The sequence below is a fragment of the Portunus trituberculatus genome, chromosome 46 (assembly GCF_017591435.1).
Source record: "Portunus trituberculatus isolate SZX2019 chromosome 46, ASM1759143v1, whole genome shotgun sequence".
In the NCBI taxonomy this organism is placed as follows: Eukaryota; Metazoa; Arthropoda; class Malacostraca; order Decapoda; family Portunidae; genus Portunus; species Portunus trituberculatus.
The window spans coordinates 33,440,304-33,455,433 of NC_059300.1; the positions used below are offsets into that span (position 1 = coordinate 33,440,304).

General features: G+C 39.6%; 1 protein-coding gene across 2 annotated transcripts; it reads left to right on the forward strand.

Annotated features, from left to right (window-relative positions):
• The first annotated feature begins 931 nt into the window (after positions 1-931).
• LOC123520087 (TM2 domain-containing protein CG10795-like) lies at positions 932-13,884 on the forward strand. 2 transcript variants are annotated; one of them, XM_045281976.1, is made up of 4 exons: positions 932-1,229; positions 7,979-8,025; positions 8,265-8,642; positions 13,189-13,884. In XM_045281976.1, the coding sequence occupies exons 3-4, from the start codon at positions 8,353-8,355 to the stop codon at positions 13,496-13,498; spliced, it is 600 nt and encodes a 199-aa protein (XP_045137911.1). In that variant the 5' UTR covers positions 932-1,229; positions 7,979-8,025; positions 8,265-8,352; the 3' UTR covers positions 13,499-13,884. The 2 variants fall into 2 exon arrangements, with proteins under 2 accessions (XP_045137911.1, XP_045137910.1); XM_045281975.1 differs by lacking the exon at positions 7,979-8,025 and having other exon boundaries at positions 933-1,229.
• The last annotated feature ends 1,246 nt before the right edge of the window (positions 13,885-15,130 follow it).

Here is a 15,130-nt window from a genome sequence, read left to right on the forward strand (position 1 = left end):
GTAGACTTCTGGAATGCATTGCCAGAGAGGGTTGTAAATAGCACTAGTTTGACAATGTTTAAAAACAGATTAGATAAGCACTTAAATTTATTAGATTTATAATTATGTATAGCGCTGCATGATAGTTTTTATAAGAAATTTTCTATAGTTAAACAAGACATGATTCCCATGTATGGGGATCACAGATTGTAGAGGAATTCGCTGCAGGACTTACTAATTAGCCCTGTTAATGGGCCAAATATTTAGAATTAGTATATAATGTATTGTGCACTTGTAAGTGTATCTTTAAGTACTGATGACGAGGTCGCTGTGCGATTGATACAGGATAACCTAGATGGGCCCTGGTGGCCCTTTGTTATCCTATTATCTATGTTATATGTTATGTTATGTTAAAGGCTGACGCCTGGCGGGATTTGGCGGGTCGGGGCGGCAAGGATGTGTTCTTGTGTGTGTGTGTGTGTGTGTGTTCGTTCACGGGTGCCTGCTGGTCACCCAGCCAACCTTCTTTCCCCATTACGGAACAAGCTCAGAGTTTAAGAAAGAGGTTTCAAAATATTCATTCCTTACATTTGGCTAACTCAATATGCCTTTCTTTTGATTGCAATTTTCTTGCTTTTGACCGGAATTTCCATCCTACATAAAAAGAGAAAAGAAAATGCAAAAAAGCCTCTCTCTCTCTCTCTCTCTCTCTGAGATGTGTTAATTGGCCCCATGTTTAGGTATAGGGAGGCCGACATGACCTGACCTCTTTTGCTGTGTACATTATTACAACAGTAAAGTTATCACTCAATCAAAATCTCTCTCTCTCTCTCTCTCTCTTTTGTTGCTGCTGGTATTTCTTTTACTATAATTGTTTATTAAATTATTCTATCATCATATACTCTTTTTACATGAGGAAATACATGTCAAGAATTGGTGTGGGTGAAGACAACACTGATGGATACGAACACCTTGATATCAAGATCGCCGCCACCACCACAACACAACACCACGGTCATGGGGAGTCGGTGACAGGCACTAGGACAACATTGCCACTCAACGTGCTGGCAGGCCCTTGGGTGTCCTCACCCTTAATACCCTGGCTTGGCCCTCCAGACACTCTGCAACTCCAGGATTTTCCTCTTTAAGTCAAGGCAACTTGCCAGAATCCAACTAGCCCGGCACTTTCAGGCCAATACCTAGAGGTGTTTTCAGACTCCAGCGACATCACTAATAATTCTCCTGCCTTGGTAGGTGACCTATTTGTGAACATAACATAACATAAATGATAGGATAACAAAGGGCCACCAGAGCTCATCTAGGTTATCTTGTATCAGTCGCACAGCGACCTCGTCATCAGTACTTAAAGATACACTTACAAGTACTACACAGTACATTATATACTAATTCTAAATATTTGGCCCCTTAACAGGGCTAAATCCTGCAGCGAATTCCTCTACAATCTGTGATCCCCATACATGGGGATCATGTCTTGTTTAACTATAGTAAATTTCTTATAAAAACTATCATGCAGCGCTATATATAATTATAAATCTAATTAATTTAAGTGCTTATCTAATCTGTTTTTAAACATTGTCAAACTAGTGCTATTTTCAACCCCCTCTGGCAATGCATTCCAGACCGATCAGTTTAACTAGTATTAAGGGTAGTATTTGGGAGCATTTAAATGAGAATAGATTAATTAGAGATACCCAACATGGCTTTAGATCAGAGAGGTCCTGTCTTACAAATTTGCTCGATATCTTAGAATATATTACCAAGGAGTTAGATGATGGAAATAGCATAGATGTTATATATCTAGATTTTAGCAAGGCGTTTGATAAGGTACCGCATAGGAGGCTAGTGTACAAATTGAGACTACATGGGATAGGGGGTAGGTTAGTTGATTGGATTAGTGAATGGCTTTCTGATAGGAAACAGAGAGTAGTATTAAATGGGGCAATGTCTGAGTGGAAGGAAGTGGTTAGTGGGTACCCCAAGGATCAGTGCTAGGACCTCTTCTTTTCTTGGTGTACATTAATGATTTAGATATAGGAATTAGTAGCAAAGTATCAAAGTTTGCAGATGATACTAAGATAGCATGTGCAGTACAGGGTGAAAAGGACAATTACAGAATACAACGAGACCTGGACAGGCTGATAGCATGGGCAGACAGGTGGCAGATGGAGTTTAATTCTAAAAGTGTCAGGTTATGCATTTAGGTAAAGACAACACAAACTTTAACTATGAGATGGAGGGATGTTGGCTAGAGGCAGTAGAGGAAGGAAAGGATTTAGGAGTAGTGATAGACAGGACTATGAAATTTTCAAAGCAATGTTTAGAAGCAAGAAATAGGGCAAATAGGATCCTGGGTTTTATAAATAGAAATGTTAGTTATAAAAGTAAGGAAGTGGTGCGTAGCTTATATAATTCCTATGTTAGGCCCCATTTAGAGTATTGCATACAGGCCTGGTCACCCCACTATAGGCAGGATATCAACATGTTAGAAGCAGTTCAGAGAAGAGCAACTAGGATGATACCAGCTTTGAAGCGCCTGGAGTATAGAGATAGATTAAAGGCATTAAACATGTTTTCATTTGAGAGGAGATGTATAAGAGGATATGATAGAGTTATTTAAAATGTTCTCAGATACAAACTACATAGATGTGAGATCTTTCTTTACCTTAGAGGAGGAAGTAGGACTAGAAATCATGGCAGGAAGATTAGAAAGCAAGGCTGCAGGTTAGATATAAGAAAATATTTCTTTAGTCATAGGGTGGTAGACTTCTGGAATGCATTGCCAGAGACGGTTGTAAATAGCACTAGTTTGACAATGTTTAAAAACAGATTAGATAAGCACTTAAATTTATTAGATTTATAATTATGTATAGCGCTGCATGATAGTTTTATAAGAAATTTACTATAGTTAAACAAGACATGATCCCCATGTATGGGGATTACAGATTGTAGAGGAATTCGATGTAGGACTTAGCCCTGTTAATGGGCCAAATATTTAGAATTAGTATATAATGTATTGTGTACTTGTAAGTGTATCTTTAAGTACTGATGACGAGGTCGCTGTGCGACTGATACAGGATAACCTAGATGGGCCCTGGTGGCCCTTTGTTATCCTATTATTTATGTTATGTTATGTTATATGTTATGTTAAGTCTACCACCCTATGACTAAAGAAATATTTTCTTCTATCTAACCTGCAGCCTTGCTTTCTAATCTTTCTGCCATGATTTCTAGTCCTACTTCCCTCCTCTAAGGTAAAGAAAGATCTCACATCTATGTAGTTTGTATCTGAGAACATTTTAAATAACTCTATCATATCCCCTCTTGTACATCTCTCAAATGAAAACATGTTTAATTCCTTTAATCTATCTCTATACTCCAGGCGCTTTAATGCTGGTATCATCCTAGTTGCTCTTCTCTGAACTGCTTCTAACATGTTGATATCCTGCCTATAATGGGGTGACCAGGCCTGTATGCAATACTCTAAATGGGGCCTAACATAGGAATTATATAAGCTACGCACCACTTCCTTACTTTTATAACTAACATTTCTATTTATAAAACCCAGGATCCTATTTGCCCTATTTCTTGCTTCTAAACATTGCTTTGAAAATTTCATAGTCCTGTCTATCACTACTCCTAAATCCTTTCCCTCCATCTCATAGCTAAAGTTTGTGTTGTCTTTACCTAAATGCATAACCTGACACTTTTTAGAATTAAACTCCATCTGCCACCTGTCTGCCCATGCTATCAGCCTGTCCAGGTCTCGTTGTATTCTGTAATTGTCCTTTTCACCCTGTACTGCACATGCTATCTTAGTATCATCTGCAAACTTTGATACTTTGCTACTAATTCCTATATCTAAATCGTTAATGTACACCAAGAAAAGAAGAGGTCCTAGCACTGATCCTTGGGGTACCCCACTAACCACTTCCTTCCACTCAGACATTGCCCCATTTAATACTACTATCTGTTTCCTATCAGAAAGCCATTCACTAATCCAATCAACTAACCTACCCCTATCCCATGTAGTCTCAATTTGTACACTAGCCTCCTATGCGGTACCTTATCAAACGCCTTGCTAAAATCTAGATATATAACATCTATGCTATTTCCATCATCTAACTCCTTGGTAATATATTCTAAGATATCGAGCAAATTTGTAAGACAGGACCTCCCTGATCTAAAGCCATGTTGGGTATCTCTAATTAATCTATTCTCATTTAAATGCTCCCAAATACTACCCTTAATGATTTTCTCTAGTATCTTACATACTATACTAGTTAAATTGATCGGTCTATAATTATTCGCATCATCCTTCCTACCTTTTTTAAATATTGGTGTAACATTAGCTAACTTCCAGTCCTGAGGTATCTCAGCAAACCTAAGTGATCTTTCAAAGATTAACTTAAGTGCTTCAGAAATACTGTCTACACCCTCCTAAGTACTCTGGCATGTAGCTCATCAGGACCACTAGCTTTCCTATCGTCTAGTTCAAGAATAAATTTCCTAATAATTCCGGTTTTATATCAAAATTTTCTAAAGCTCTTAAACTACTCGTCGCACTGTTTGTAACAGGATTTCCTATTCTTTCCCTAGTAAATACTGAAGAAAATTGTTCATTCAATAATTCTACTATGTCTTCATTTTGATCCACTACTACACCATCTTTTCTGAGTGGTCCAATCCTATCCTTATTTCTTTTATCACTGACCTTGTAATAACATATAATTTTTTGGGATCTTTACTCCCAGCTCTAGCTAGTTTTATCTCTGCCTGCCTTTTACGTTTTTTTATAACCTTACTCAAATCATCCCTGACCTGTCTGTACCTAATCAAATCTACATCTTCCCCACTTTTCTGCAACTCTCTATATGCCCTCTTCTCTCTGATCTGTCTACCTATCTCGTGAGTCCACCATAATGGCTTCCTGTTTCTCTGCCTTATATCTTTGTAAGGGATCCTCTCCCAGTTTACTGACTTAAGATTAAAATCCCCTAAGATAATTGTCTGACTAGTACACCCCCTATTTATCTCATCTACCATAAGGTTGTCTACATCTGCTGACTGGTTAGGTGGTCTATAAAAAGCTCCTACTCTAATAACCTTACTTTTGTTTACTCTAACATCCAGCCATAAGGACTCTACTCTGTTTTCTACCTTAATACCATTAACCTGACTGGAAATGAAGGATTTTTTTATATAAATAACTACTCCTCCACCTATCCTACCAATTCTCTGGTGTAAATACATAATGTATCCATCTACTTCATATTCTTTCCTATTTTCCCTAAACTTTTCCTCATTTACCCATGCCTCTGTGACACATACAACATTTAAGTCCTCCTCAACTATATAACTAGATAACTTGTCCTTCTTGTTCCTAAGACTCCTGTCATTTACATAAAAACATTTAAGTCCTGCTACCTTCCTAGATGCTGTCTCCTTATTTGGAATCCTAATCTTATTCTCTCCTATTTGCACCTGGAAATCTTTCCTAATCTTTTCACTATCTCTGTTTATCCTATCTAATTTATGTCTAACATCTTTCTTCTGGAATGCATTTGCTACTTCACTAAAATAACTTTTTTTTTTTTTTTTACCTTGAGAGCTAGTGTCACTTCAATTATAAATTCCATTGTAACTACCATCATTTTAGGCGTCTAGTCATTGCCTTAATAATTATGATATCGCCCCAAGGGACACCAGTGCCACTGCACTTGCCCCACGCACAAGCCACACGTTCTCCCTCGGCTATCCATGAGAGTGCCTTGAAAAATCTTGTATATTGAACCGTGATTTTTCTTTATAGTTTGATACACCCTTATCTTTTGTATCAAAGAGGATTCTATTATGTTAATTCCTGTGATGCAGAGGGTGTAGCTGTTTGCCGTATTCATAGTGGTAGCATTCAACACAGACACACAAAGTGTTGCTTGGGTTCTGCTTGGGTGGACTGTTAGGTACAAGCCTTGTCAGTCTTTGGATGATGTGTACAGTATAGGACAGACAACTTTTTACATGTTTAGTGGTTTAGAGTTGGACTCGCTAGAGTATTGTGCTGGCCATTAACTTCAGGTCACCACATGTTTCAGTGTGTTTGATAATCCCTCTGAATATATGGATGCACTGAACTTAGCATTCAAAATTTTGGCACATGCATGGAAGCTACCGAGAGAAAGTGTTTCATAGGAGAGGGTAACCTGATATCCCTGACTGGCAATCAGCGGCAGGCTGCACTCTGCCATCACGTCACACAGCCAATCAGACGAGAGCACGTCCTGCTAGTCTGCCTGACATTATATCTGTGAATACCACCGAGATCTGAAGTATGAGCCTCTAAATAGCTGATATTGGCTCAAGAAAGAACTTTTGTCACTGACTGAAGGAGTATATATCTGTCGATAACACAAACAGTGACATGGTTCATCATAAATCACCGCAACCCACATGCCTCATCACCAAAAAATCATTACATAGAAATAGTTTGTTTGTTTCTTATTTAGAAGCATTGAACATATTTAAAAGTAAAGTATATTTCATATACTTGTTTTCACAATAAAAAAGAATAATAACTATGTTCATGGAATTAATTACCAAGATATTATAGTACCTATGCAAGCAAATATTGGGAATAAGTTTTTGAGAACAGCATTTTGCTGGATTCACCATCACAGCAGTAAAGGAATTTGCACTGAGATAATATTGTAAATGTCAATAACTCAAAACCTTATTTTGCAGGATTCTTTCTTCAAACACTTAAGTGCCTCATTTCAAGATATAATGGTTATTATTAGTTGTTGGTCACATGTACTACCAAACTATTAATTTTTGGACAAAATAGGATGCTTTTCTTAATTTGGGAAGACCAGCAAGGATGGATACCTGAACTAAAACTAACAAGCTTTGATTTTAACTTTTAAACCCAGTGAAATTTAACCTTAACATGAAAAATGCTAATGTTGTAGTCAGCCGTAGTACAGGGGTACCCCCTGCCTGTACTCTGGGCTTGACAGGACATCCTTGGGTGTAGAGATTTGAATCCCAGCCACAGCCCAAGGTGAGGAAGGACATCTACTCAGGGTAGTGGATCCTAAATGCCAAAAGCAATGTCTTAACCCTTAGATAAATTAAGCAAACTTGGATGTAAAGTGCTCATGTTATTTTGATATCTTTATTTTATCATGGTGAGATGCACAGAAGAGAGAGACCCATTTGATTACTTTATTAGCACTATAGCCTAACAATGCCCCAGAATCACTATTTCAGGAGGCATTAAAGCAAGTATGAGTGACAGGATTTGCTCATCTGGATACTAATAGCCTTAGCTCTACTGTTCTGTCTCCCCAGTCTCTGAGCCTGTGATGAGTTAGGTCTCTTACCTCAGAACACAGTGCCAGTGTCTTTCCAGCCTCTGAACCTGTCGAAGGTGAGGTCCCTTACTTCAGGATATGGTGTCAGTGTCTCCCTGGCCTCTGAGCCTGTGATGGATGAGGTCCCTTACCTCAGGACACAGTGCCAGTGTCTCTCTAGCCTCTGAGCCTGTGATGGATGAGGTCTCTTACTTTAAGACATGGTGCCAGTGTCTCCACGACTTCTGAGCCTGTTGTGGATGAGGTCACTTACTTCAAGTCATGGTGCCAGTGTCTCCCCAGCCACGGTGCCAGTGTTACTGGGACTTACGGATTTCCACAATTTACTTTCCTGGGTTTCTCCAGGCAGCCATTTATCAACAAAACTGAAGGAAGTGCAATGAACATGTTGGTGATTTGTGTGCCAACTACCCCAGTCTGGATTTCAAGTGATGCCAGGTGCACCTGTCACTGCACCACAGTAGCCTTATTGCCACTATTTTAGTACATCAGTTTTTGGTGGACTGTGGATTCCTAACATGATGTGCTTCATTTTTACAGAATTGTCACTAATGTTGAAAAGTGCCTGATAATATTGAATCCTTTCTCACCATTATTTTTTTATTCAGATTTCTACAGAACCTTTAGACAGCTGCAAAACTCATCAAAGTCAGAAGTAAGGATGACAAACAAAATTTTTTGTTCATAAAGAAACTGACAGTGGAGAAGTAGGTGTCAAACACGGCAGGAGTGAATGTTTGCAGTGGGATCATGTATTGTGATCTTTTTTGTTTCCTTTAGATAGTTTTTATATTTTTGGTTGTATGGATAGTTTTCATATTGATGGTTGTGTGGATAGTTTTCATTTTAGTGGTTGTGTATTTGCCTGTTTTGAATATAGACTTTGTCTTCCAGGCCAGACACATGTCGGTGAAGATGTGAACTGAGGAGCTGTTGGTGCCGTGACTGCTATTGATGAAGCTTTGATAGTCTCTCCACTGCAATGAGAAGGTGGTGGAGCTTCAGTGGTGCACTGAACAACACCTACATTATTTGCTCAGTTACAGTTTTGCTATTAGCAGTTGCCACATGTGGAGAAGATACTCATTTTACCAACTGCTCATCTCTGCTGCCTGGCCAGTACCAGTGCAATGAACTGAACATTGACCCCCAAACTCAGCAGCTGAAAGGCTGCACAAAGGAAGGCCGTGCTCGCATCCCCTGCACCTCAGCCACTGGCATCATCTGTATAGAAACTAACAATGGAACATTTGAGCGTGAAGTGCCTTGCAAGTAAGTGTTTACCTGTCCAGTGAAGGCTTGGTATTGTCTGTCTGTCTATCTGTCTGTCTGCTTGTCTGTTAATACTTTGTGTTATAGGGAGCTTCTTCAGAAGGCTGGTTAGAGTTGCTAACTAATGTGTGTGTGTTGCATCATGTGTTATGTTATGGTTTAAAAACACATGTGTTTACATAATACTGAGCTTTGATGGTGTTAATCACCTTCCCCTTGCAGTCTCACAAATGTTGCTGTATTGTCTCTATCGCTCCTCATCTCTTACATCTTATTACATTACCTTCAAACTCAGCTTTCTCCACACACACACACACACACACACACACACACACACACACACACACACACACACACACACACACACACACACACACACATACACACAGACACACATAGATAGAAAATTATTTGAGGGGGAGAGAAATAAGGACGGTAGTTAAAGATATGAAGTCCAAGTGGAGAGCAGTAGAAAGCGGAGTGCCGCAGGAATCAGTATTGGCACAAATACTTTTCCTCATTTATATTAACGACATGCCAGAAGGAGTGAACAGCTACATAAATCTGTTTGCAGATGATACGAAACTGTGCAGAGTTATAAAGCAAAAAGAGGATTGTGAAATACTGCAAGAAGACCTAAATAAGATCTGGGAATGGAGTAAAAGTGGGAAATAGAATTCAATGTGGACAAAAGCCATGTCATGGAAATGGGAAAGAGTGAAAGACGACCCGTGGGAATCTATAAAATGGGAGATGGAGTAGAACTGGAGAAAGTAAAGAAGGAAAAGGACTTGGGAGTGACGATGGAAGAAAACAATCAACCGGTAAGCCATATTGATAGAATTTTTAGAGAGACATAATTTGCTATGGAATATTGGAGTAGCATTTCACTACATGGACAAAGAAATGATGAAGAAATTTATAAGTACTATAATAAGACCCAGATTGGAATATGTAGGAGTAGTGTGGACCCCTCATAAAAAGAAACACATAAGGAAATTGGAGAGACTACAAAAAATGGCTACAAGAATGGTTCCAGAATTTGAAGGCATGACATATGAGAAGAGACTAAAGGCTATGGACCTACCAACCCTGGAGCAAAGTAGGGAGAGAGAGGATCTCATACAAGTTTATAAATTGATCAACGGAATGGACCAAGTGGATAATGAGAAACTCATCCTGAGAGAAGAATATGACATTCGAAGCACAAGATTGCATAGTAAAAAGCTGAGAAAGGGAAGATGTCTGAGAAATATTAAAAAATATAGTTTCCGCAAAGATGTATTGAGACGTGGAACAGTTTGAATGAAGAAGTAGTGTCTGCAACGAATGTGCATACTTTTAAAGTAAAATTGGATAAGTGTAGACATGGAGATGGGGCACACGAGCATAAAGCCCAGGTCCTGTAAAACTACAACTAGGTAAATACAACTAGGTATATACACCACTACACCGCATAGTGTAGTGGTTAGCACGCTCGACTCACAATCGAGAGGGCCGGGTTCGAGTCCCGGTAAGCGGCGAGGCAAATGGGCAAGCCTCTTAATGTGTGGCCCCTGTTCACCTACCAGTAAATAGGTACGGGATGTAACTTGAGGGGTTGTGGCCTCACTTTCCCGTTGTGTGTTGTGTGTTGATGTGGTCTCAGTCCTACCCGAAAATTGGTCTATGAGCTCTGAGCTTGCTCTGTAATGGGGAAGACTGGCTGGGTGACCAGCAGGCGACCGAGGAGGTGAATTATACACACACACACACACACACATAGAAATGGGAAAGAGTGAAAGACAACCAGTGGTAATCTATAAGATGGAAGATGGAGTTAACTGGAGAAAGTAAAAAAAGGAAAAGGACTTGGGAGTGACGATGGAAGAAAACAATCAAACGGTAAGCCATATTGATAGAATTTTCAGAGAGACATAATTTGCTAAGGAATATTGGATTAACGTTTCACTACATGGACAAAGAAATGATGAAGAAATTAATAAGTACTATAATAAGACCCAGATTGGAATATGCAGGAGTTGTGTGGACCCCCCATAAAAACATAAAAAGAAACACATAAGGAAGTTGGAGAGACTACAAAAAATGGCCACAAGAATGGTCCCAGAATTTGAAGGGATGACATATGAGGAGAGACTGAAGGCTATGGATCTACCAACCCTGGAACAGAGAAGGGAGAGAGGGGATCTGATACAAGTTTGTAAATTGATTAACGGAATGGATCAAGTGGATAATGAGAAACTCATCCTGAGAGAAGAATATGACATTCGAAGCACAAGATCGCATAGTAAAAAACTAAGAAAGGGAAGATGTCTGAGAGTTAAGAAATATAGTTTCACACAAAGATGTGTTGAGACTTGGAACAGTTTGAGTGAAGAAGTGGTGTCAGCAACGTGTGTGCATAGTTTTAAAGAAAAATTGGATAAGTGTAAATGTGGAAACAGGGCCACTTGAGCGTAAAGCCCAGGCCCTGTAAAACTACAAACACACACACACACACACACACACACACACACACACACACACACACACACACACACACACACACACACACACACACACACACACACACACACACACACACACACACACACACACACACACACACAGCTTCCCTCATAGAAGGGTGGAAGCATGGAATAGTTTAGACGTGGAAGTGGTCAACGCAAGGAATATTCATGATTTTAAGAAAAAGCTGGACATTAGTAGATATGGAGACAGGACAGTACGAGCATAGCTCTTTTCCCGTATGTTACAATTAGGTAAATACAATTAGGTAAATACACACACACACACACGGTAGCTCAGTGGTTAGAGCGCTGGCTTCACAAACCAGAGGACCGGGGTTCGATTCCCCAGCCGGGTGGAGATATTTGGTGTGTCTCCTTTCACGTAGCCCTGTTCACCTAGCAGTGAGTAGGTACGGGATGTAAATCGAGGAGTTGTGACCTTGTTGTCCCGGTGTGTGGTGTGTGCCTGGTCTTAGGGCTATCCAAAGATCGAAAATAATGAGCTCTGCGCTCGTTCCGTAGGGTAACGTCTGGCTGTCTCGTCAGAAACACACACACACACACACACACACACACACGTAGTGTAGTGGTTAGCACACTCGGCTCACAACCAAGAGGGCCCAGGTTTGAGTACCAGGCATGGCAAGGCAAATGGGTGAGCCTCTTAATGCGTAGCCCCTGTTCAACTAACAGTAAATAGGTATGTGATGTAACTTGAGAGATTGTGGCCTCGCTGTCCTGGTGTGTGGAGTGTGGTGTGGTCTCAGCTCTACCCAAAGATTGGTCATTATGAACTCTGAGCTCTTTCTGTAGGGGAAGGGCTGGCTGGGTGATCAGCAGGGACTGTGTTGAATAACACACACACACACACACACACACACACACACACACACACACACACACACACACACACACACACACACACACACACACACCAGTAATGTTCGCAGTCTACATAAATGACATGGTGGATGGGGTGTCCAGTTATGTGAGCCTATTTGCAGACGATGCAAAATTGTTACGAAAAGTGAGATGTGACAAAGATTGCGAACTACTCCAGGAAGACTTGGACAGAATATGGAAATGGAGCTGTACATGGCAAATGGAGTTCAACACGACAAAATGCAAGAAAATAGAGTTTGGCAAGAGTGAAAGAAGAATCAGGAGTATGTACAAGATAGGAAATGAAGACATAAAACCAGTCATGAAGAAAAAGACCTTGGGGTGACAATTACCAATGACCTATCGCCAGAGAGACATATAAACAAAATAATTGGAGAAGTATTGAACTTATTGAGGAACATAAGAGTGGCGTTCGTATATCTAGATGAAGAAATGATGAAGAAAATAATTACTGCAATGATAAGACCGAGGCTTGAATATGCAACAATACAGTGGGCTCGAACTTAAAGAAACACATAAGGAAACTAGAGAAAGTACAGAGGGCTGCAACGAAAATGGTGCCTGACTTAAGAGATTTGACTTATGAAGACAGACTGAAAAGAATGCAACTTCCAACCCTGGAAAACAGAAGAGAAAGGGGAGACCTGATAGCAATATACAGAGTGATGATTGGCATGGAAAAAATGGATAGGGAAGATCTGTGTATGTGGAATGGAAGAATGTCGAGAGGGCATGGGAAAAACTAAAATGGCCACTTATAGGAGAGATGTGAAAAAATATAGCTTCCCTCATAGAAGGGTGGAAGCATGGAATAGTTTAGACGTGGAAGTGGTCAACGCAAGGAATATTCATGATTTTAAGAAAAAGCTGGACATTAATAGATATGGAGACGGGACAACACGAGCATAGCTCTTTTCCCGTATGTTACAATTAGGTAAATACAATTAGGTAAATACACACACACACACACACACAGAGGCATCTGAAAAGACATAACTAAGAAAAATTATAAACACATGTAGATGAAGATTGACTAATTGTAAAAGAGAAATACATAAGACTATCAAGAATCATTAGTGTGTTAAGTTTGGTTAATGCAGCTCATTGGCTTATGTTCTTAATTCCTTTCTTAGATTCACCAACGGTTACTCGTACGAGACAGCTCTGCTCCTCTCGGTGTTCCTGGGCATGTTTGGCATTGATCGTATTTATCTGGGCTACTACGCTGTCGGCCTGGCCAAGTTCTGTACCCTGGGATTCCTCTTCCTTGGCCAGCTGATTGACATCATCCTCATCGCCACACAGACCATCGGGCCAGCAGACGGTTCACACTACGTCATCAGTTACTTTGGGGCCGGCATCACTGTGCTGAGGATGGACAACACCACCTACAGGATGCCTCAGGATGATTGGGTTATTGATCTGCCTCCTAAAGAACTCTAGAACTTGTTGTTAGTTATGTGACAATTATCAAAGTGTGTGTTGAAGTTTACAGGAGATTTTTATTTTTTTTTTTTACTTTATTTTTGTTGTTTGTTTTTTCATATTCCCTTCATTTGAACTTTTCACTTGAGGTTTTAAGGATGATCTCAGTTTTGGACTGAGTTGATATTTCTTGAGAAGTTTTCTTGAAAAAAGTTTAATTTATAAGTGTTTTAGAGCTTGTAAATTTACCTAGGAATTAAAGATTGTTATTGAGAAATTATGTTATTGATTATTCTAGGTGGTTCATGTTTGAACAGACAAACAAAAAGCAAGTTTTCTGATATCTGAAAGTGTAATGCAGTGAAACTATTGAGTTAAAGCTGAAAATATACTTAAATTTTTTACCTGTTGTTTGAAATTAACATTCATGGAAGTTTTTGCAACATCTTTGCTGATTTGATCTCTTTACCATTCTTGAGTTTAACACTCAAAGTTTACCATTGTATTATCATCATCATCATCATCATCATCATCACCACCACCACCACCACCACCACCACCACCACCATCATTATCATCATCATCATCATCATCATCATCATCACCACCACCACCACCACCACCACCACCACCATCACCATCATTATCATCATCATCATCATCATCATCATCATCATCTAGCTACCATCATTATCATCATGGTAAACATCAACATCATAGATTTTACAATTGCCTTTTGGGAGTCTCCGGTAAGTGATGACTTTATCAAAAAACATGACCTGGATACTCTGACTAGCACTGCATGACAACATCTCGCATAGGCACTACATTATATTCCCTCCCTTTTTTCTTCCGCACATGAGAGAGAGAGAGAGAGAGCACTACTCACGAGTGCCTCACAACAGCCAGCAGTGCCAGGCTGGCTCTCAGCAGTCTTTGCCATCAGCCCACGTACGGTAACATTTATCATTGCCACCATTCCAAGGTCATCATGCATTCTAGTAGGCTACACTTCTGAGCAAGAGGCAAGCTGGGTTTCTTGGTGAGTATGGTTGATATCTTCAAGTCAGATCGTTTCAAAGACTTGATGATCTCATCACTTTTTATCAGATTCAGTAATCTAACAATTTTTTGTATTCATAATTTCTGCATGCTGATTCAGTGACACATGTTAAATGAACAGTAAATCCTTATTATCCTTGATATCCAATAAAGTTGTATGAAAACCTTTTCTGTACTGACTTCATCATTCTGATAAAAGCCATGGACAAATATTGATGTACTGTATGTTTCAAGTTTAACCAGATATTACGGTAGATATCTGTTTCTTATGTTGACTGAGTTGTAAGTCTTTAACATTAAGAAAGATAAGAACTTATTTGTTAGGCCTATAATTGACAACTTGAACATCAGAATATTATTTTGATTGATCTTATTTTACTTATTCATTTATGTAACTTAGTTTTCAGTGTGTATATTTTTATATAATTTCAGTGAACAATTAGTATTATTATATAACATTAATGTTCTCCCTGTCAGTGCAGACCTGCGCAGTGCGCCGCGCCGCGTCGGGTAGAGACGTCAGCAGATACTACAGTAGTGATCATCCTGCAGGCTATGTCTCCCAGCTTTTCTGATCCCTGTAGAAGA